Here is a 24,844-nt window from a genome sequence, read left to right on the forward strand (position 1 = left end):
GCATTAATCTCAAAGTAGTCCTCCTTTTTTCTAATCCCTTAATACTATCATTTGCTAGGAGTAATGTCTCCATGATGTGTCTAAAAGCCAGAAAATTCTATGAGCGTAATAATTCAGAAAAAAAGCCTAAAAATGGTTGAATAATGGAGAAGATTAGCAGTTTGACGACCTTGAAAATGCCGATGACTGTTCAAAAAACTACCAGTGACAGGCCATTTGCCCAAAGGGGTATAGTCCTCCTGTCTCAATCCTAAAAAAGTGGCAAGCAAATCTGAAAAAAAAAATGTTCCATAACAAACCTTTGTCTCACAGCATTGGAATGCATCAATCTTACAATATACTGTAAAATTCTTGTTTTCCCATTATTAGGGAATGTACAGTTCAGACTTTCATAATTCATAATTTGTTCACTCTTGGCTGTGAATGATGAAAAAATGAATATACTGTAGGAGGAAAGATGGGCCGCATCATAATTAGCAGAGACTTGAGATAGTAAATATGCTTGGCCTTGTCTTTCTCCATTTGTCAAACTGTTGTTGTTTTTTCTTACCATAAATAGTAGCTTTATTTTCAGATTTATAGTGGCAGAAGTGCGACTGACAGACCAAGCATTCCTCTGCTCATCTTGCTCCAATCTCTCTTCCGCTCACTCTGTGTCATAAAGTAGGAATGCAGTCTGGTGAATGACTCCATTTGTGTAGTACTTCCATGTGGAAAGAGAACACGATCTCCATGTGGGACGAGAACACGGGCTTGACATAAATATTCAATGAGTTAAACTCCTTTCTCTCAAAGCCAAAAAAGATTGTTCAAAGCATCCAAAAGCCTCGTACCTCTCTCTACCTCAGTCTCTCTCTCTCTCTCTCTCTCTCTCTCTCTCACATTACTAAACTGACCCATCTGTTATTTACGGTCTGTGCATGCCAAATAAAATTCTTACTGCAGTTTGAAATGTGGTAGGTGCTGAACAAGGGAAATAAATGACTATTATACCCAGCACTACATTCTGCTCTTAAATATTCCCTTTCCTTTCTTTTCTTTTTCCTTTCTAAGGTTATGGAAACTTGGGAGCAGGTGGCCCAGGCACTGGAGGATATAGACCTGGAGGTGTAGTATTGTTACTCTATATCTACTTTGGGGAATAGCATTATATGTGTGCCATATTACACTCAAAGCTCAAGAAACGTTGCTGTCTATGTTTGGAAATCACGTCCAAGTACCCAAATTCTACCCAAATACCCAAGTGCCCAAACCACTTAAATAAAAGGGCAATTATTCATATAATAAAAGTTAAAGTCTTCACTGAAGTTAAATTTACTTAATGCAGAGGTGTCCAATTTTTTTTTCAAAGAGGGTCAGATTAGACCACATCAAAATACCCAAGGGCCAGTCACCAAAACATTATTCATGAATCATGCAAAATAATAAATACACTCACCATCCACAGGTGAGTGCACTACAGTTAACTCATTAACTCACCATTAATAGGAACACCTGGACACCTGCTCATTTATTCATTTATTCAGTTATCCAATCAGCCAACCATGTGACAGCAGGACAGCGCATAAGCTCATCCAGATACAGGTCAAGAGCTTCAGTTACTGTTCACCTCAAACATCAGAATGGGGAAAAAGTGTGATTTCTGTGACTTTAATCATGGCATGGTTGTTGGTGCCAGATGAGTTGGTTTGAGTATTTCAGAAACTGCTGATCTGGGATTTTCATGCACAACGGACTCTAGAGTTTACACAGAATGGTGCAACAAACAAAAAACATTGAGTGACAGTGCTGTGGGTGGAAACACCTTGCTGATAAGAGAGGTCAGAGGAAAATGGCCAGATTGGTTCAAGCTGCTAGGAAATCTATAGTAGCTCATATAATCACTCTTTACAACAGTGGTAATCTGTGAAGCATCTCAGCATGTACAAAATGTCAAATCTTGACGTGGATGGGCTTCAACAGCAAAAGCCCTCACTGGGTTGTGTTCCTGTCAGCCATGAGCAGGAACCTGAGGCTACCATGGGCACAGACTCACTCAGACTGAACAGTTGAAGATTATAAAACATTTCAACAATCTGAAACATTAGGGTTACTGTTTAGGTTTTACTCTTAGCGCTTAAAACAAATTAGACCCCCCGATCTTCCAGTGACAGCTAATGTCATATTACTGAATATGAGGAGGTGAGACAGCTCAACAGACTAAAGGACTAAATTGTAGTCATTATCAGCAGGTAACCATAACCAAATGTGATGAAACAAGTTTTTTAAAAAAAAAAGTCATTACATTTGTATAATTTCATTACAAAATGAATCTCAGGTACCACTGAAGATCACATTATGAAGATTAATATATGCAAGTTGTTTGGGGTGGATTTTTCCTTTAAGTACTGTAACAAAGTAACTGATATAAAGCTTACATCAACAGTTTGTCTGAACATCACTGCCACAGCCTGAGCTAATGTTTATATTTCTTCACTTAGTTGGTTATGGCGGATATGGCGGTGGAGTTATCCCTGGAGCAGGAGGACTGAAGCCTGCAAAACCAGGTTAATTGTGGCACGTTAAGTCAATAACCAGTGTTAGGTTTTTATATATCAATCATGTTTGACATCTTTCTTCCATTTGAATCAGCCAGGTATTGGTGCTTGTCTGTATTCTGTATCATCCTGTGATTTAAACATTGCTCGATACAAAAGTTGTCCACTGAGATGTAAACTTCCATCTTCTTTCAGGTGCTGCAGGCCTCAAGCCTGGAAAAGGAGGTACAAAATTACCTTTGTCTTGACTTTGTTATCTGTGTAATTCCATTTCTCTTTGGCACAGCAGTGAAGTTAGTTGATCAAAAAAAGAAACTAAATGGTTAGGGAAATGGTGAACTGACCTAATTATCAAATGACTCCTTCATGAAAAATATGAATTATTTTGTTCAGTAAATGATGTTAATCATGGCTATTGAGCACATTAAATTTTCAGGACACCATTCCAAAGAGCCTGGCAGTACCAGAGGTCTATAAAAACAGAATGAGACAGCATGTCGGCAGCATTCCTCCAATAATGGTCGCCTTTTCATGGTTTTCCAGTTGGCCTGAGTTTCGATTAACAAGCATCAGATCTTAAGCCAAATCAACCAGTGTATCTTCTGTGGGGAATTATGCTGGTGGTTTCTGCCTAAACCTGGTGCTTTACTTCATATTGTAAGAGCAGCATGATATGTCTGTTCTTCAGCATCAGATAGGAGAAGGTTAGGCAAACAATTGAACACTTTGAAACATCTAGTGCCAGGTCCTCAAACCAGAACTGCCAGCCCATTTCCTCATATTGAAAGAGAGTGGAAAGGTGAAGCAAGACATTCAATTAGGTAAAACAAAAAAAAACAAACAGAATTTAATATCAGAATTCTTGAAATGCATCCTAATAAACATAGCTCATTGTGTGCTTTGCTCTAGGGCCAGGTACTGGAGGGACAGTAATAGGTACTGGCTCCACAGGCCTTGTACCTGCCGTTGGTCCTGTACCCCCTGCTGGAGGTAAGACACACAACCTCACAGACTGCAAATTAATACGACATTACCCTGTCCTAAATTCAATCCCACAAATTTTTGTGGATTTCAATATGAGTACCTTAATTGTAAACTTACAAGACAAACTACAACTTCTAAACCCCTCCTACCTTTACATAACTCATAACTTATTTTACAAACTGACTTGCGTGAATTGTTTATGGGCTTGAGTCAGTCTGTATCAAGAGTTAGATTTGATCAAATCTGAAAGCTATCTTTGGATCCAGGTGAAGGAAAAAAAGGAACTAAGCTGTTCCACCTAAAACTTACATGGTAACCTGGGATCCTCGTTTCAAAATGAACCTGCTCCCAGTCTTCTACCAGTTTAGTAAAGGTCAAGTCAGAGTAGCTAGCTACTGTAGGTCTCCGCTAATGCCCAACAGCTAATAATCTGAGACTGAAGCATGATATTTGTTTTCTCCAACACACATGAAGATGGCCACTGCATCTTATCAAAATGCTAATGCTATTCATACAACATTACAGTTAGCTGAACATGTCTGGAAGAGCCGATTGTTCTGTTTACACAAGCTAACAGATTGACTGGTGTTGAAGATTTTAGCATTTATTTAAAATACAGTAGTTTATGGATTTAGTTGCAACTAACTAAATGTCTTCCCAGATCATTTAGAATTTTGCATCCTGTACATGGTAGGTAAAACTCTGCACAGGTCACTATACAACGATAAGATAAAGTCATTACAAAAGCACACTTAGGCTGCTTTTTATTCATTTTTGGCATTTTTAGACAGACTGATGACATTTATCGCTTTGTTTTTTTAAACTGGTTCTTTACACATTATCGTTGTAGGCAGAATAAAAATGTTTCTACATTGTTTTGGCAAAATATATTTTAACTCTTGTATTCTTGTGTTTGAGTAACTCTTCCATCTTTGGTGATTTTGGTCAAAATTTCCTGCACCCCTTAAAACAGCCTATAATGCATTTTTAAGTCATGCATTATCACCTATTCATGCATGAAAGATTTTTGGCATTGGAAAAGGGATATTTGTTTCTCTTCATATTCCTAGTCCTTGCATAGAATAAACTTCACCATGGCATGTTCAAAAAATTGCAATATGCCTTTGTGTCATTGCCTAGTATGAACAAAATTATACCACTCTTGATATCTGACAGGTTTTTGCAAACCATGCACATTGTGTGCATTTAATTTTGTATATACAGTACCCATTTTACAAAACTTGCTATAATGGCTAAATGGCCATGTATCCAGACTTTAAAGATGCGTTTACACAGGGGTCCACAGCAAAATATTCTGGTCTTACTTGGGCATCTTCATGTAAAAATACTACTGTATTACTGATGACATTATCTTTCTGTTAGCTCCAGTCATTCCTCAGACTGGTTTCCCAGGTGTGGGTCCTGGTGGAAAAGCTGCAAAACCAGGAAAGGCACCAGTGCCAGGTATTTGCATGTGTCCATTGTAATACTGCAGTCTAATGACAGGGTGCATTTTATTTCATGTATTCCATAAATATATGTCTTACGTTTTGCAGGGGTTGGAGTGCCTGGAGCCTTTCAAGGTGGAATTCTACCTGGACAAGGTGCATGTCCAATAGATTTCCAAAGCTATTTTTTGTGACAAGTGTCATTTTCAGGACAAAATAAAGATCTGAAAAAGTGTTGATCAGACTTCACTGTTTGCACCAACAGGGTTTGGTGGCCTAGGTGTGCTTCCAGGTGTAGCAACAGGAACTGGACTTAAACCAAAGTCAGGTAAGGTCTTCATTATTGTCAAGCAGACAGTAGGTGTTTGCAGGTACAGGTTTAATTAATTAATTAATTAATTCATTAATTAATTAATTAATTAATTAAAGACAAACAAACCAAAACACAAATGCAGAAATGAGGTCAAAAAATTTACACACATCAGAAAATCAGGGCAAACATAAAAAGCAAAGTAGCAACCAGAATGCCAGAACAGAATCAAAAAGCTTGGAAATGTCACTATTGCAATGCTAGGAGCAAAACTTTACAATGACTGAATAAAAGTCTGGGCTATTTATAGTATGAATGTAATTTTAAAGAGGTGTGTATAATTAGAAGTCAATGTATATGTGATTGAATCATGTAACATGGTTTGTAGTACATGGTGCAGATGGGAAACAGATTTGGAATCAGCCATGTTGTGCTGTCAAGGGAAATTCTAGAAGTTCAAATTCAAGGCCATTAAATTTCATTAATGGCATTTAGCAGACACTCTTATCCAGAGCAGCCTGGGGAGTAGTTGAGGGTTGGGTGCCTTGCTCAAAGGCACTTTAGCGATTCCTGCTGGTCCAAGGAATCAAACTGGCAACCTTTTGGCCCCGAAGCTGCTTCTCTAACCATTTGGCCATGGCTTCCCCCACAGCATGACAGGTAACAAAGGATTGTGGTGCACTGTCCAACACATGTTGGCACACCTCTAGCACCAGTTTCACACTAAGAGTTCTCTGTTTTCGAAGTCAGTCTCTGATAACTGAGTTCCACAATGAATACTTGGGAAAGATTAGGGTGTTTTAAAATAGAGCCCTTTGTGATTGCCTCCTTCAGATGAGAAAAAGCTTAGTTAGCGTAATTGTTCTATGCTATCTTTCACAAACCCTTCTTGAGTAGTGTAGTGAACAGAGCAGCTATGTAGCCAAACCTTCTATACATACTAGAAATCTCTGGAATTTTTTTGATTGTGCTGCAGACTGCATTGACCTTAGTTTGAGCTATTATTATGCTCTCTTTGATGATTATAGATCCTAGGCTTGAGATTGAGGCACATGGATTTCACATTCTTCACATAGAGTTGATACTCAAAAGTTTGGACAGCATCTGCATGACATGATACACATGGATTTCCAGAGAAAGAGAGGAAATAATAAATCTTTCCCATTGTGTAGTACAATTAATGCCTGAAAGACAGAGGGGACATTAGGGAGCCTAGGAAGTATTACACAACACTCAAAGTAGTCAGAGGTGGTGCTAAACATTTTCTACTCATCATGTTTAAGAATGCTTCAAGTGCTTCTGAGATCAGATTTGCATGGTCCCATCAATTGTTTGAGAGCTTCTGGGATGAGAGACAAAGAATATTGATATTTTACTGTTTTGCTTGGTTTAATCCATTATAATCACTACAGGATTGAAGTCCACCTGCTTTCTTTTGAACACAAAAGAATACTTCTGAAGCAGGTGTTGTAGAGAGGTGAATATTTTCTAGTTTGATGGCGTCGGCGACATACTCCTCTACTGCCTTGTGTTCAGCTGACAGAGGTGATAAATGTGGTGCATCACGGAGTACAGCCAAAAAGGACATTGAATATGCAATCATAGAGTTGATAAGGGGTGTCATAGTGGTGTAGTGGTTAGCAATGTCACCTCACAGCAAGAAGGTTCTGGGTTCGAGCCCAGTGGCTGACGAGGGCCTTTCTGTGTGAAGTTTGCATGTTCTCCCTGTGTCTGCGTTGGGTTCCTCCAGATGCTCTGGTTTCCCCTACAGTCCAAAGACATGCAGGTTAGACTAACTGGTGGCTTTAAATTGACCTTAGGTGTGAGTGTGAATTGTTCTTTGTCTATTTGTCAGCCCTGCGATGATCTTGTGGCTTGTCCAGGGTGTACCCCAGCTCTCGCCCATAGTCAGCTGGGATAGGCTCCAGCTTGCCTGCGACCCTGCACAGGATAAACGGTTATAGATAATGGATGGCTGGATAGAGTTGATAAGGAGATAAATCACTGGTCTTTGTTTTCCTGAACACTTAAACCAAATGGATGGAATCTCCACTTTGAAGTCTGGCTTTGGGCTTTCAATGGTTGTGGCTACTATATTTGGCGACTGGGTTGTTTGAGACATGATTCATGACCAAATGGTGACCATTCTCCATGATATATAATGGTTGTATTACTATAGCCATGTGAGGCCCAAGGTGATGGAGAACCTGCCTGAGAACATGACCAGAAAATTATACTTTCTCTGAATGCAAGGTGTTGATATGTTCACTGAGATGCGATGTGTTATGGTATGGCACCTCCTCAAAATGGTTCTGCATCTGTACCATAGCTATTCAACAAGGTTGTAACTCATGTTTTGCATTGAGCTGCCACAATAGAAGTGCTTTACATGTTCACATAGGTTCTTAATCACTGTTGACTTGGGTTGTGACTTTCTATGACAATCCTCCCCTCTGGGTCTGGAGCAAATTATACAGGCAAATAGGGAGGTCAATGAGGGAGTCCAAGAATGTCTGGTTATCCCAGCATGTTACCTCAGTGACTGCATCCTGTCTTAACCCTTGAAAAAAGTAGCCTTGTGTGCAGGTTTGTTCCATCTTCTGCCAGCATCTTGCATTCTGAACTCAAAAGCATATTCAGCTGCATCTCTCCAATGAGGCAGTAAGAAGTTCTTGTTGTTCCCAGACCAAAGAACTTTGAGTTGCTAATGCTTGCTGCAGTTCAGGCAGACCTGCTGCATCCATGATCAGGAAAGTCTTCTGTCAGGCAGATGTTAGATTGGATGCAAGTGCAGGTTTTCTTCATTAAAGAACCATGCAAGCAATCCAAACCATAAATCCAGAAACAAGGTAAAATATCGGGCACAGGTTAGGCAATCAGTAAACAGGCTTAAAGGGCATCTCATCTCATCTCATCTCATTATCTGTAGCCGCTTTATCCTGTTCTACAGGGTCACAGGCAAGCTGGAGCCTATCCCAGCTGACTATGGGCGAAAGGCGGGGTACACCCTGGACAAGTCGCCAGGTCATCACAGGGCTGACACTTATGCCGCTTTTCCACTACAAACGCGGCTGAGCCGTGCCGTGCCGAGTCGAGCTGAGTCGGGCTGAGCGGGGCTATTGAAGTTGCATTTCGACTACAACCGCGCTGAACCGTGCTGGCTGGAAGTGGGTGGACACATTGGGTGGAGTTAGCGAAAGTGGGTGGACGTCATGTGATGTCGTTAAGCAGCGCAAACAGTGACATCAGTGACAGTGGCGGAACAAGTCAGAGCCGGGCCGGGGGCGGGGCAAATGACCGGGCCCTTTATTAAAGCTTATCATAACATCATTTTAGGCTACAAAATGTCCGCAACTGCAGTGTTTACCAATTTCAACACTACCGGGTGCAACTATGTTATTTAGTACATCAAGTCCTTCAAACGAACATGTAACTCAGAAACAAAAAACATTAGGATACTGTACATGGCTCATAATAAAACATCAATAGCCTATACTGCGCACATTATTTGAAGGGCATACGAATGAGCGCTCAGAGTGGTGACAGGAAGAGTCAGAAATAAAAGGAGGGCGGTGCAAACCTCACTGAATGCACTGTGTTTACCAATTTCAACACTACGGGGTGCAACTATGTTATTTTGTACATTAAGTCCTTCAAACGAACATGTAACTCAGAAACAAAAAAACATTAGGCGACATACTGTACATGGCTCATAATAAAACATCAATAGCCTACTGCGCGCATTATTTGAAGGGCATACGGCAAGCCTTGCGCTCCGCGAACTCGTCCACGATGCTCTGTATGTCACTGATTCAGTGAGCTTTTCAGCGGTAGTCTCACGACCCGAATAGTAAACAATAAACATGGAGTCGTTAGTGTTGCTGGTCTTGGTGCTGTGGCTTGTTGTCACCGACAACGCCAACAGATACTGGCAAGAGCGTATAGATGAGGCGAGGCGCATAAGGCTTCAGAAATTCTCGTAATTCGTAATTCTCCTTCTTCCGGGTTTGCGGTGTTTACAGATCCCAGCGCGCTCGCGGGGCGTGTGTGGGCATGTGAGGACACGCCTCCTCACCAATCAGTGCACAGGGGAGTGTCTGCTCACGCCTCCAGCCTCAGTCGGCTCGCTTTGGCTCGCTTCAGCCCCACTCCAAAACGGTGCGAGTTTTAGGGGCTAAGCAGGGCTGAAGCGAGCTGAGTCGTGCTGGTTTTTGGTAGTCGAAACGCGAGCCGTGTCGGGCTGAAGTGAGCTGAAGCGAGCTGAAGTGAGCTGAAAAAGGGTAGTGGAAAAGGGCCAATAGACACAGACAACCATTCACACTCACATTCACACCTACGGTCAATTTAGGCCTTGTCCACACGGCAACGGATTCAGGTGACTCCGATACAATTGCTTATCGTTTAGGCCTGGCGTCCACACGGTACCGGCGTTTTGGGTGCCCAAAACGCAATCTTTTTGAGAACGGGTTCCAGAGTGGAAAGATCTGGCAACGTTGCCGTTGTGAAGTCGTCTGGATGAGTAGAACGGATTTGTTTACGATGACGTCACAACCACATGACTGTGAGTGCTTCACGCCGGGTAGAAGTGTAACGAATATCACCAGGATATCACCAGGAAAAAGCTTTACAGAGCACTAATGAGAGTGAAACACGAGCTTGGATATTATTATTATTATTATTATTATTATGTTCAGTGTTAGTTCACAGTAGTAATGCAAGAAGCAGAATAGTGACAGTAATAGTGAAGCAAAAACATGCAATTGTACAAACACTGCAGCTCTACAGCAAAATATTAATTTATGAAATGGTCTGATTCTTAACACCAGTAGTGCCAATGATCTTCTCATTGCGATGCCATGCGAGTTGTCAACAAATCCTATAACTTGGTTCATGAAACGCGCTTACAAAATATTTTCACTGTGAATATTTATTGTGTAATGGTGCAATCCCGCCAGCAAAAATAGGGAAAAAAAGGAGCGATCTCACCTCTTCAGATGTTGATTTAAGTCCGACAATACATTCCTCAAAAAGGGCGTAGAGGAGCAAATTAATCCAATTTATTCCGGACCATTAAAGACGCCGCCTTCCGCGTAGAATCATATGTCATCCTCGCCACCATATTGGATAGGTCAAAGCGGAGAATAAAGATTAATGTGCTGCCTTTAACTGTACCAACAGGTTTACTGTCCAAACGAGATCACATGGGATTACCTTTCACAGGTGAGAAACAAATTAATCCATCAACGTGTAGTATTCAATTTATTCCGGACCATTAAAGACGCCGTCTTCCGCGTAGAATCATACGTCATCCTCGCCGCCATATTGGAGAGGTCAAAGCGGAGAATAAAGATTCATGTGCTGCCTTTAACTGTACCAACAGGTTTACTGTCCAAACGAGATCACATGGGATTACCTTTCACAGGTGAGAAACAAATTAATCCATCAACGTGTAGTATTCAATTTATTCCGGACCATTAAAGACACCGCCTTCCGCGTAGAATCATACGTCATCCTCGCCGCCATATTGGAGAGGTCAAAGCGGAGAATAAAGATTAGCTGCGTTTAACTGTACCAACAGGTTTGCCGTCCAAACGAGATCACATGGGATTACCTTTCACAGGTGAGACTGGAAAAATACTTTTCATTGTATTTGGTCATTATAATGTAATTTTACAAACAGATTTTCCTGACTTTGTGGCTAATATGAAGTCTCGCGCATTATGCGCATGCGTCCTTACTTCTTCTATTGTTCTGGTGTCTCCGAAGGGACCGTCTTACAGCGCCCCTAGAGGTGTGGCATGTGTATTGCATCGTTTTCAGCAAGCGTTGCGTTGCCATATGGACCTGATATTTTACTGATTGTTGCCCATTTGGACGCGATATATTTTTAAATAACATCTTGTTGCCGTTGTCGTGTGGATGTAGCCTTAGAGTCACCAGTTAACCTAACCTGCATGTCTTTGGACTGTGGGGGAAACCGGAGCACCCGGAGGCTTAAAGGGCATATCACGGGTAAATTCAGGAGCAAGATCAATGTAATTATCCTATTTTATATTAAACTTTGGTCAAATATCTGTAACATTCTGCATTCTCTGCAATTTTTTTTACCTTGCTCATTACCAGAAAAATTCAGTTGAAATCAAGCCATTTGAGGTGAATTGGTCCACCTCTGAAAAAACTTTGCATTTGAATTTCCCAGGAAACATTGATTTTCGTGATGTCATCTGTGGGACACCTCCCTCTGAATCCTACGTCAGTGCTGGTTTGTTCATGAGAAAACAACCTGGTGGTTTTCTGCAAATTTCTACAATGTTATCATGTAATTATTAAAATGGTTAACAGATGTATCGTAGGAGGGTGTAGCAACACCAATCATGATGGGATTAGTACTCATGAGAGAGAAATGGGAGCACTTGGTCTACACAGGCTGTGCACTTAAAGGACATGGGACATGAAACATAAATGCACACTATATCAGTTTCTTTCCATTAAAAATATGAAATAATTGCATCAACAAATACAAAATTATCTATTAAATTCAGCAAAATCGTTATATTCGATGATTATATGGCATTTCTGCTCGAGCTCCGATATGCATATTTTACAACCGGAAGAGCCGCTGTCACGTGATCATACGTCACAAAAACTTTCGGGTACAGCACAAGCGGGTAGATGAATATGGAGAAGTGTGAATCGTGATGATGATGAATGCGACAAAATAGTTTTTGTGTCTTGGATGACAAGAAAATTGTTTCGTTTTTAGAGTGTTTAACGTACATTGAACATCATGGTGTATTGCGACCTCCCAGTCAGTCAGACGCGCTGTTACTCCTGTTAGCAATGTAGCTAGGCTCAGCATGGCCAATGGTATTTTTTGGGGCTGTAGTTAGATGCGACCAAACTCTTCCACGTTTTTCCTGTTTACATAGGTTTATATGACCAGTGACATGAAACAAAGTTCAGTTACACAAATTGAAACGTGGCGATTTTCTATGCTATGGAAAGTCCGCACTATAATGACAGGCATACTAACACCTTCTGCGTGCTTCGACAGCGCATTGATACCTTCACTCGGAGTTGTACCATTATTTTTTAGACAGGGCGGACGGACCAGGGCATTCGCCCGCCTGGCCGTGCCCTACGAGGAGCGCTCTCGGCCGGCTTGGGAGGCAGACGGCAGCCCCTCCTGGAAGTGTGGTTTTACCATGGGCCTCATGCAGTAAGGATTAGTATTATAATTTTGGGTGTATCAATTATTGATTATCATAATTCTGACTCGTTTCGCCATTTTGAATGTTTTCATCTCGGACTCTGGAAGCATTGTATCTCAATCAATCTCGAAAAATATCAGCAAAAAAAAACTAGCTTGCAACGGACTTTAGCTAGATCTATGATGAACTTTCAATGTATGATACAAAAATAATACTTCTTTCAACAGATCATTAGCCTTTGAGCAGAATTGTTTTTAACTTACCAGGATGTGTTATCGAGCCGACCGCTTTCAGTTTCATGGGGATTGAATTAACTCTCACTCTCAGAATCATCTGACCCATCAGAGTAAAGACAAGATCCATGTTCATGTGAATTTCCAGCTATCGGTTCGAATTGATAGGGTCTAACTTCACATCTCTGTGAAACATCGGGAATGTCACTGTCGATGGTGTCCATTTCGGTAACCTGTTTACATTAGATACCCAAGCGCTGGCTCCTTGAAAAGTTTTTGTGACGTCACGGGTCACGTGACCGCTTAGCTAATTAACGAATCATTGTTTTACGCTGATGTATAAAAAAGTTGAATAATGTGATGATTTTCACATTTTTGACGCCCTGCAGTGATTTAGATGGCATTTCTTATGTCTTTTATACATAATTATACCCAGAAAAAAATCCATGTCCCATGTCCTTTAAATCGTGCAAAGCTCGCACAGCCTGCTCACGCTTCCGCAGATAACGTCACGAATCTGGCTCCAGACTCCCTTGGGATTTTTCCAGATGCATTTTGTTATTTTATTTTTTTCTGCTGTAGACAGATGGCCTTGTGCAAAATTACCCTTATGGATGAGTGTGTAAAGGGACATACTTTCATATTAAAAAAAAAAACGAAATTGGTCCAGAATATGCCCTTTAATGAAGGTAAATGCCGCAAGCAAAGTATCAACAGAACACAGTCAAAACTAGAATAACACAGAATTAAATGGCTTGGAATCATCACTAGTGAAATGCTCAATTTTTTTTCTTGGCTCCGTAGGCCAATTGGCCTGTCAGTTTCCAGCCTCTTTCAAGGCTGTCTGCATCTACCAAGAGCACACTTCATCTACAGCCAGCTTGCTAGGCCTGTCACAGCTTCACAAGACAAACAACCATTCTCACACATGGGCAATTTAGAGTAGCCAGTTAACCTAACTGCATGTCTTTGGCCTGTGGGGGAAACCAGAGTACCCTGGAGGAAACCCACACAGACATAGGGAAAATATGCAAATTCCACACAGAAATACCTCTGTCAGCTGTGAGGTTCAAAGCCAGAACCTTCTTACTGTGAGGCAACAGTGCTAACCACTGCACCACCATGCCACCTGAAATGCTCTCTGACTGAATGAAAATATGGCTTATTTATTGTATGAATTGTGAACAGGTGTGTATAATTAGAGGTTCGGTAAATGTGAACGTTATTAAATTGTGTAACATGGTCTTTAGTCCAGGGTGTAAGTAGGAGTTCACTGGTCATATCATGACAATTATCTCATTATCTAATTATATAATTAAGTATTATTTAACTAAGTAGTTGTGTAGAGAATGCAGTGCTTACCAGAATGGTACAGTGTTTCTCAAATCATAAACCATGGGTGACACCAGAGATAAAAGCCCTGTTGGATGAAAAAAGAGGATTTTTAGATCTAGAGACAAAGAGGAGCTGAGGAGGGTGCAAAAGGAACTGAAAAGTAAAGTAAGGGAAGGTAAGGTAAGGACAGCTACAGGTGAAAGACGGAACAGCAATTACATCAGAACAAAACAAGGGAGATATGAAGAAGACTAAAAACAATCTTGTATACAAAGAAAAGGCAGTGGGAATAGGCAAATGAACTGAATCTCACCAGAGTGCAGACCAATACTGACTAGTCAGCATCCCATTCACACTCTCTCAAGGCCTCTGCATGCTCTTGCTACAAGGCTTTTCGCAGATAGCTTTTCGCAGACAGTTGTAATTTATCGTTGAGCGGGGAGTAATAGGCGTGCACGATGCTATTCACCGCTACAACGCAAGGGGGCGCGAAGTCGCGAAATCGCTAGGAGTAGTTGGTGGGTGTGGTTAGTGGAGTGTTTATCCTCCGGTTACTTATAATGACTAGAACTGGAGTCGTATAGATGTACGTACTTCCTCACTTCCTCGATCAACCGCTCTTCGTGCTGCTCCATCTTCGCTCGTGTTTTTAAAAATGGCGGTCGTGAAAACAAACCAAACCGGGAAAGTAGGGAAGCGGAAGTGCGTGTACAGCGGATGTAGAGTGGACCAATCAGAGCCCTCTTGTCTGCGACGCTGTCTGCGAGGCTTCTGCGGTGGTCACAATTTTTGGGAGGTGCGCGCAGAGCGTCTGCGAAGGTGGGGGGGCTACGCAGACGCTATCTGCAACACCGTCTGCGAGGACTGCGTTGTCAGCATAAATTGGCCTTCAGGGTACTGCACACCCCTCCTCCTCCCCAGAGCATCTGAGACATCAACTACAACCAATTCACTCACTCCACTTCATTCCACTCCCCTTTCAAACAAATTACACACGTCTCACCCTCCATCCCTCAACTAGGACCACCACTCCTCCCTTTGTCTCTCCCTAACAGCTGAGCAGGTGAGGACGAAACTCAGGAAGATCAAGGCAAGAAAGGCCACAGGTCCAGATGGCACTAGCTTCAGGCTGCTCAAGTACTGTGCAGACCAGCTCTGTAAGGTAGTTCAACACACATTCAATCTGAGTTTTAGTCTGATGACGGTTCCAGTCTTGTGGAAAACTTCCTGTGTGGTTCTAGTACTGAAGACTGTGCATGCCAGGGAATCCAACCATTTCAGACCGGTGGCCTTAACTTCTCACCTGATGAAAACCATGGAAAGGATCATACTCAACCACTTCTGAACCCAAGTGAGATCAGGGCTGGACACCCTGCAATTTGCCTATCAACTATGGCATATTCATCTACCTGATGCACAGATCCCTCTCACACCTTGAAAACACTGGGAACGCTGTGAGGGTCATGTTTACATTTTACTCATGTTGACTTTTCAAGTGCTTTCAACATAATACAACCATTACTGCTCAAGGGAAAGATAGGAGCAGGAGTAGACTGCCACCTGGCTGCATGGACCATCAACCACAGTATGTGAGGCTACATGATTGTGTGTCCGATGTGGTGGTTTTCAGCACAGGAACCCCACAGGATGCAATGCTCCCCCCCTTTCTGTTTACCCTGTACACATCACACTTCAGATACAACATGGACAACTGTCACCTCCAGAAGTTCTCAGATGAGCCATCACTGGATGCAAATTGGAAGGGAATGAACCAGAATACAGGGAGGTCATCAAGGACTGTGTCAACTGGTTTGAGCCAAACCACCTTCACATAAATGCTGGCAAGACAAAGGAAATGGTGAGAGATTTCCACAGGAAGAAGCCCCCAACTACACTGTTGAACATCCAGGGATTGTTCATTGAGATGGTGGGAGTGTACATATACTCGGGTGTTCACCTTAGTAATAAACTGGACTGGTCAGACAACACAGATGCCCTGTATAAAAACAGCCTAAGGCCTCTCCACATGCAAAGGAGACTAAGGTCCTTTCCTGCATGCAGGACACTGTTATAAACATTCCATGGCACTATGGTATCATCAGTTATTCTGGTCTGTTGGGGAGGTGGATGCACAGAGAGGGACAGAAAAGGACTAAACAAACTGGTAAAGAGGGCTAGCTCTGTCCTGGTCTGTCTGCTAGAGTCCACAGAGGAGGTGGGTGAGAGGAGTATACTAGGCAAACTGTCATCAATCTTAGACAACTCCTCTCATCCCCTGCACAAGGTTATTAGGGCCTTGAGTAGATCCTTCAGCAACAGACTGCTACACCCACACTGTAAGAGGGCACCCTACCACAGGTCCTTTGTCCCAATGGTAGTCAGACTCCTGAACAGCAGTAACTGTTGTTATAATAATAGTAATAGTAGTAGTATGTATGTAGTATGTAATAGTAACAACTGTTGTTGTTATTGGTCACCATCGCCCACCACTCATAGCACAACAGCCACTTGCACAATTATATCCCAGGCAATATATATTAGCTAATGTTACTTAATAATTTGTCTATCTGCTGTCATTTACGTATTTATCTTCAATATTTATCTGATGTTTCACCTCTGTGTAATAGCTTTTCAATGGCATTCTTTCTACAGTCTTTAAATTTCTTTGTGCAATATTTATTTTAATATATCACTAAACCTCCTGTACAAGGGTGGCATGATGGTGTAGTGGTTAGTACTGTTGCCTCACAGCAAGAAGGTTCTGGATTTGAGCCCAGTGGTGTATCCCACCACTTGCCCATGACCCTGCACAGGATAAGTAGTTACAGATAATGGATGGATGGACTAAACCTCCTGTGTGATATTTATATCTGTACATTCAATATGTTTTTTCAATATATTTTTGCATATATTTTGTAAATAGTGTGTGTAATGTGTTTTTTCTCATTTCGATTACGTACTCTATAATGTCTAATATGTACTCTTATTCTTTTACTTTCTTATCAATGCCTAATATCGACAAATTCATTTAAATACATAAAAGAGCATTTCCCCTATTTTATGTGCCTAATATTATTCATACTTTGTGATTTTATTGACAACACAGACTAAAAGTACAGGACTGTTGTACTCTCGGATAATTTCTGACAACGTGTGCTCTACTCTTCAGGTACTGGTGGGCCAGGTCTGATGCAACCAGGGGTCTTTCATGGATACCCTCTCAAATCTCCCAAAATCCCAGGTATAATGTTTACTTTGACCTAATTATCATCACTATATACTGTTACAGAATACAGTAATCCATTTCAGACACAGAAAAACGTCACATGGCCATACTGTTAGTAGTCAGTCGTTAGCAAGTTAATACATTTTCTCTATTCAGAACATATGCCAGCAAACATGTTGAATGGTGTTAATCATACATTTCATGTGACATCAAGGTGTTCCCTCTCTATTCTAGTATATTTTTCTTCAGTGCTCACAAATTTTCAGCCTCATTATGGACACAACTACATGCACTTCTATGGGTCCCATCCAATGGTTATGTATGGTGCGTTGATCTGTAGTACTTGTGACTATAAGGTTCTCTTTTTGAGGCCAATAGCAGAGAGGGAGTAACAATCTACTATACTGTTGCTGTAATTTAGGTAATGTACTCTATGTACTTGGACTGTCCATGATTCAGGCCTCAAAATCAGAACTATATCTAGTTAATCTGCAAGAAAATAACTTTACTGTGTTTGCGATTTAAAAAAAAAATTGATTTTTGCATCTCCAGCACCATTTTTTATAAGCATATTTACCTAGACCATTGGGAGTCAATTTATCAATTTTATTAGGTGTATTGATTATCCTGTGAACAGACTGGCTTTTATCCTAAACCAAAATTTTAGGAAGATAAAAAGAGAATATAATGTAAGTTGAAAAGATAATGTTTGGAGATGGAAATGTCCAATTTTTTAGAGTAACACCAGCTTGAATTATTTAATTTTTCCCAGGTTTTGGGAAGATTAGATCATGCTTTAATGGGAGTCAGCTGGACATGCTGTACTCATCCAATTTTACACACTTCCAGGGTTTCCTTGGAGATTTTAAACCTAAAGTACAACCTTTAGGTCTGAAGTATGATCTTAAACCAAACCTGTAGTAACTGTAGAAAATGTAGTATATACTGTATCAGTACTAACCTCATCACAAATGTGAATTGAGAGCTGATTGTTTATGGAAAAAATGTCTAATTATCAAAATCTATAGTACATACTGCAGTATTGTATATTTCATACGTATGACTATTATGCCATATCCATAATAGTGTAGACCATCGCTATACTCTAAGGAAGTCTTCAGTTCTTTTACATTATATGCTCTCCCAATAGGTGGATCCCCTTATACTGGAGGCAAAGTTCCATATGGTATAGTGTCACTCCTTCAAGTACATGCATGCATAAGCTCTTTTGTAATTCACTCATTTATTTATTGTGTGTTGGCATGTTGCCTAACTCACACGTGCTATGCTTCAGGTTATGGTGGCTTTGGTACTGGTGCAGGATTACCTGGTGGCAAAGGAGGAGCTAGCATTAAGCCTGGCTACCCCACTGGCACTGGTGTGTAATAAGCATAAAGAGCGCTTGGTTATGCAGGGGTTGCAAAAAGAATGCTGCCACATTTAGCACTGGCTGCAGATTTCTTTTCAACACACATTCAAGCAATACATGAAGCTAAGAACGCATGGTTTTTGGCTGATTTACCCTCTGTGTATCTAGGTGTGGGGAACTTGGGTGTCTCAGCTGCACAGGCCAAAGCTGCTAAGTACGGTAATGTCTCACTTTCAATTCAAAGGTTGATAGCGCTGCACTGTCACAATTCCGCATTAGCAAAGAACAAAGCAAATCACTGTAGCAAATTTAATGCTTGAGCTGTTCATACTTGGTAGTAATGCTTTCTCTGTTTGAACAGTGTGGTCTCACTGTAATACGGTCTCACTGTAACTCACCGGTTATATTGTAGTGCACTCAGGTTAAGTGTAACACTTTCTTCTAGGCGCTGCAGCTGGCTTAGGTGGGGTTGGAGGTGTACCAGGAGTTGGGGGACTTTACCCAGGTGTTGGAGGTAATTTTTTTTTTTTTTAAATGAGCACAGACATACAGTGGTGCTTGAAAGTTTGTGAACCCTTTAGAATTTTCTATATTTCTGCATAAATATGACCTAAAACATCATCAGATTTTCACACAAGTCCTAAAAGTAGATAAAGAGAACCCAGTTAAACAAATGAGACAAAAATATTATACTTGGCCATTTATTTATTGAGGAAAATGATTCAATATTACATATCTGTGAGTGGCAAAAGTATGTGAACCTTTGCTTTCAGTATCTGGTGTGACCCCCTTGTGCAGCAATAACTGCAACTAAATGTTTCCGGTAACTGTTGATCAGTCCTGCACACAGGCTTGGAGGAATTTTAGCCCATTCCTCCATACAGAAGAGCTTCAACTCTGGGATGTTGTTGGGTTTCCTCACATGAACTGCTCGCTTCAGGTCCTTCCACAACATTTCGATTGGATTAAGGTCAGGACTTTGACTTGGCCATTCCAAAACATTAACTTTATTCTTCTTTAACCATTCTTTGGTAGAACGACTTGTGTGCTTAGGGTCATTGTCTTGCTGCATGACCCACCTTATCTTGAGATTCAGTTCATGGACAGATGTCCTGACATTTTCCTTTAGAATTCACCGGTATAATTCAGAATTCATTGTTCCATCAGTGATGGCAAGCCGTCCTAGCCCAGATGCAGCAAAACAGGCCCAAACCATGATACTACCACCACCATGTTTCACAGATAGGATAAGGTTCTTATGCTGGAATGCAGTTTTTTCCTTTCTCCAAACATAATGCTTCTCATTTAAACCAAAAAGTTCTATTTTGGTCTCATCCATCCACAAAACATTTTTCCAATAGCCTTCTGGCTTGTCCACGTGATCTTTAGCAAACTGCAGATGAGTAGCAATGCTCTTTTTGGAGAGCAGTGGCTTTCTCCTTGCAACTCTGCCATGCACACCATTGTTGTTCAGTGTTCTCCTGATGGTGGACTCATGAACATTAACATTAGCCAATGTGAGAGAGGCCTTCAGTTGCTTAGAAGTTACCCTGGGGTCCTTTGTGACCTCGCCGACTATTGCACGCAGTGGCGATCCTAGAGTGATTTACTCTCCGGGCGAAACCCCCTGCTGGCGCCCCGCGCCCGTCTTGTTTTTCTTTTTTTCGGGGTTTTTTTTTTGGGACCGTTTTTTTTTTCGCGCCTGCGCTCGTGCCGCCCCCCGCGTTGGGCTCTGTATTAGCCAACAGAATGTTAACAGCTTTACATGGTCATTTAAACATTTCTCGTCGTGTGTTGTACGTCGCGGACACGGCCCGTTATAAATTTGCTGTTACCAGAATGGCAATGATCAAGTCATAATTTATTACTTAAGACTCTGTGTAATGTCATAGTAGTGTAATACTATGGTAGTAAAGTCTTTTTGATGACTAGTACAACGTTCCGCTGGCGGGATTGTGCATATTATGGGGCTACGACAAGTTAGGCACACACACACACTGATGACGTCACCTGTGCAACTTTGGTATTGGGCTTCCCCATCCAAAATGTTCACACACACACACACACACACACACACACACACCCACCCATCTTTTTTTTTCGGGGTTTTTTTTGGGGGGACCTTTTTTTGGGGGGGGGGAATTTTTTTTTTTGCGCCCGCGCTCGTGCCGCCCCCCCGTAATGCTGCCCCGGGCGGCTGCCCGGTCGGACCGCCCCCAGGACCGCCCCTGATTACACGCCTTGCTCTTGGAGTGATCTTTGTTGGTCGACCATTCCTGGGGAGGGTAACAATGGTCTTGAATTTCCTCCATTTGTACACAATCTGTCTGACTGTGGATTGGTGGAGTCCAAACTCTTTAGAGATGGTTTTGTAACCTTTTCCAGCCTGATGAGCATCAACAACGCTTTTTCTGAGGTCCTCAGAAATCTCCTTTGTTCGTGCCATGATACACTTCCACAAACATGTGCTGTGAAGATCAGACTTTGATAGATTCCTGTTGTTTAAATAAAACAGGGTGCCCACTCACATCTGACTCTAATTTCACCTTCAAATTAACTGCTAATCCTAGAGGTTCACATACTTTTGCCACTCACAGATATGTAATAGTGGATCATTTTCCTCAATAAATAAATTACCAAGTATAATATTTTTGTCTCATTTGTTTAACTGGGTTCTCTTTATCTACTTTTAGGACTTGTGTAAAAATCTGATGATGTTTTAGGTCATATTTATGCAGAAATATAGAAAATTCTAAAGGGTTCACAAACTTTCAAGCACCATTGTATAATCATTCTTAAAAGACTTGGGAAAATGTTACATTGCATGGCTCTGAAATAGTTACATTGGGGGTAGTGTTGGTTCAGTGGTTAAATGCTCTGGGTTACTAATTGGGCCCTTGAGCAAGGCACTAACCCTGTCTGCTCCAGGCGGACTGTATCATGGCTAACCTCTTACTCTGACCATAAGAACCTGAGATATGCATCAAAAGAATTTCAAGGTCCTGTAATGCATATGTGACAAATAAAGGCTACTTCTTTTATTTGATCAGGTGTAGGTGGTCTTTCACCAGCTCAAGCCAAGGCTGCTAAATATGGTAAGTTAGAAAGAGAATAATGTGAATGTATGGCACAAAGTATCGGAGTTACTGATGCTCATCATATGGGTTTGTCAGGTGCTAGTGCTGGCTTAGGTGGAGCTGGAACTGGTGCTGGTTTCGGTGGTCTTGGTGGTGTAGGACCGGGAGGAGTTTACCCTGGAACAGCAGGTAAGAAGTGAAATCATCTAATGCTGCTCTCGAGTACAACTGTCTTACTATTTTAGCCACTTTTCAAGCTCTAAGGTCATGAGGTGTTGTAAATTGTAATTCTACAACTTGGAATACTCCATGACCATGACAGCTTTATCATATCATATGAAATATATTTGTAGGTAACCAGATGTTTTATGTTTGATGTGTCATTTGGTAGGTGCAGTAGGACTCACCCCTGCTCAGGCGAAAGCTGCTAAATATGGTTAGTTATACTTATGAAGAGAATAATGTGAATGTATAGGATAAAATATTGGAGTTCCTGATGCTCACCTTATGGGTTTATCAGGTGCTGGTGCTGGATTGGGTGGAGCTGGAACTGGTGCTGGTTTAGGTGGTCTCGGTGGTGTAGGACCTGGAGGAGTTTACCCTGGAACAGCAGGTAAGAAGTGAAATCATCTAATGCTGCTCTCGAGTACCACTATCTTACTTTTTTTTTTAACCATGTTTCAAGCTCTAACACGCTCACTCAATTGTGAGGTCATGGGGTGTTGCAAATTGTAATTCTACAATTTGGAATAGTCCATGACCATGACATCTTTATCATATCATATACTATTCAAAAAAAGTAGGGGATATTGGATTTACAAGTAGAATGAAATGCAGATCATGAGGTCAGGAAGGAAACAAATGACAGAAAAACATTAAGGAAACATTTGTCAATTTATTCGAAACCCTGTGTATAGTCAGTAAAGGACAGATTCTCCAGAATAAGGGTCAACACAAACACAGGGTCACACAGCAAATTTACCACCATTTTGAAACCGAGTCAGTAGCGGGTAAAACCCCCTCGGCGTGGCATACTCCTAACGAGACGTCCCAGGTCATTTTGGGGAATGTTATTCCATTCCTGTTGCAATGCTGCAGCAAGTTCTTGGACATTGGCAGGAGGTTGTTGATGTTGGCGTAGCCGCTGTCCAAGCATGTCCCAGACATGCTCGATGGGGGAAAGGTCCGGACTGAGTGCTGGCCATGGTAATCTGGTGATATTCTGCTGCTGGAGGTAATCTGTAACGATCCTGGCCCTATGACATCTGGCATTGTCATCTTGGAAAATGAAATGGCGGCCATAACGATGTGCAAACGGCACAACATGGGGTGCCAAGATGTTGTCCCGGTAGTACTGCCCTGTGACACGTCCAGCAACAACATGCAAGTCTGTTCTGCCGGCAGCAGTGATGCCTCCCCACACCATTACAGAGCCACCCCCATACAGATCATGTCTAATGACGTTAACGTCATGGAAACGTTCGTTACGTCGGCGCCAAACCCTCCTGCGTCTGTCCAGGAAGTCCACAGTGAACCTCGACTCATCTGAGAACATTACGTGGTTCCATCGGCGATTATCCCAGCGTTGATGATGACGACACCATTGGAGTCTGGCCCTAATGTGACGATCCCTCAAACAGGGAATGACACGAGGACGTCGGGCGTGTAAGTGAAATCTGTGCAGTCGATTCCTGATGGTCTGGCCACTCACTACCAAGCCAGTATCCCTTCGAAGTTGAGACCTTATCTGATTTGCTGTTACCATACGATTTCTCAAGGCAATAGTGCAGATGAATCTGTCCTGAGCCTGAGTTGTTGCCCTTGGTCGACCGGATCGTGGTCTATCCCGAACAGACCCTGTAGCACGATGTCTGGACCATAATCTGCTGATGACAGACTGGGAAACATTCAATGCTCTTGCCACAACGACCAGTCTTGTGCCAACCTGTAGCATGCCAAGGGCACGTAACCTCTCATCCTGTGTTAGACGGCGCATGATCTCTGTTTAATTAACGACTTCAACCACTGATAATCTGATGCTTTCTCTTCAAAATCTTCCTTTGGAGTGGCTCTAACCTTCCAATTCAGAGCCATGCAAATTTGTGGCATGACCCCCTTGATCATCAGTAGCATCCCGTGCTGATCATGAGAGTGTCATTGATGTGTTTGGGTGATGAATTTCTTTGGAAATGCTTCCTCAGTAAGGAACTATACAACATGCTTTCGTATCCCTCTGTATATGTGAAAATTTGGATCTCAAAATAAAATATCCCCTACTTTTTTTGAATAGTATATTATGAGAAATACATTTGAGCCTGGGTGGCACAGTGGTGTAGTGGTTAGCGCTGTCGCCTCACAGCAAGAAGATCCAGGTTCGAGCCCCGTGGCCAGCGAGGGCCTTTCTGTGTGGAGTTTGCATGTTCTTCCTGTGTTCACGTGGGTTTGCTCCGGTTTCCCCCACAGTCCAAAGACATGCAGGTTAGGTTAACTGGTGATTCTAAATTGACCGTAGGTGTGAATGGTTGTCTGTGTGTATGTGTCAGCCCTGTGATGACCTGGCAACTTGTCCAGGGTGTACCTACCCTGCCTTTTGCCTGTAGTCAGCTGGGATAGGCTCCAGCTTGCCTGCGACCCTGTAGAACAGGATACAGCAGCTGGAGATAATGAGATGAGATGAGACATTTGAGCCTAACCAGATATTTTGTGTTTGATGTGTCATTTGGTAGGCATAGGAGGACTCACCCCTGCTCAGGCGAAAGCTGCTAAATATGGTTAGTTATACTTAAGAAGAGAATAATGTGAATGTATGACACAAAATATTGGAGTTACTGATGTTCATCTTATGGGTTTATCAGGTGCTGGTGCTGGATTGGGTGGAGCTGGAACTGGTGCTGGTTTCGGTGGTCTTGGTGGTGTAGGACCTGGAGGAGTTTACCCTGGAACAGCAGGTAAGAAGTGAAATCATCTAATACTGCTCTCAAGTACCACTGTCTTACTTTTTTTTAACCGCTTTTCAAGCTCTAACACACTCACTCAATTGTGAGGTCATGAGGTGTTTCAAATTGTAATTCTACAATTAGATTAGATTAGATTAGATTAGATTAGATTAGATTA

The 24,844-nt window shown here is 41.9% G+C and overlaps 1 protein-coding gene across 15 annotated transcripts in view; it reads left to right on the forward strand.

Annotated features, from left to right (window-relative positions):
• Positions 1–24,844, forward strand: part of elna (elastin a) — a 142,089-nt gene that overhangs the window by 42,820 nt on the left and 74,425 nt on the right. For 13 of the 15 annotated variants that reach the window (XM_060905760.1, XM_060905768.1, XM_060905762.1 and 10 more), the window contains exons 6-23: positions 1,054–1,107; positions 2,481–2,546; positions 2,733–2,762; positions 3,447–3,527; positions 4,905–4,985; positions 5,078–5,125; positions 5,235–5,297; positions 17,228–17,299; positions 18,435–18,470; positions 18,579–18,662; positions 18,822–18,872; positions 19,099–19,167; positions 21,704–21,748; positions 21,827–21,919; positions 22,122–22,166; positions 22,251–22,343; positions 24,457–24,501; positions 24,586–24,678. In XM_060905760.1, coding sequence (XP_060761743.1) covers positions 1,054–1,107; positions 2,481–2,546; positions 2,733–2,762; positions 3,447–3,527; positions 4,905–4,985; positions 5,078–5,125; positions 5,235–5,297; positions 17,228–17,299; positions 18,435–18,470; positions 18,579–18,662; positions 18,822–18,872; positions 19,099–19,167; positions 21,704–21,748; positions 21,827–21,919; positions 22,122–22,166; positions 22,251–22,343; positions 24,457–24,501; positions 24,586–24,678 — 1,149 coding nt within the window. The remainder of the gene's footprint in view (positions 1–1,053; positions 1,108–2,480; positions 2,547–2,732; positions 2,763–3,446; positions 3,528–4,904; positions 4,986–5,077; positions 5,126–5,234; positions 5,298–17,227; positions 17,300–18,434; positions 18,471–18,578; positions 18,663–18,821; positions 18,873–19,098; positions 19,168–21,703; positions 21,749–21,826; positions 21,920–22,121; positions 22,167–22,250; positions 22,344–24,456; positions 24,502–24,585; positions 24,679–24,844) is intronic. The other 2 variants (XM_060905772.1, XM_060905773.1) reach the window with 2 other exon arrangements.

This window comes from Neoarius graeffei, chromosome 23 (assembly GCF_027579695.1).
Source record: "Neoarius graeffei isolate fNeoGra1 chromosome 23, fNeoGra1.pri, whole genome shotgun sequence".
Taxonomy (NCBI): Eukaryota; Metazoa; Chordata; class Actinopteri; order Siluriformes; family Ariidae; genus Neoarius; species Neoarius graeffei.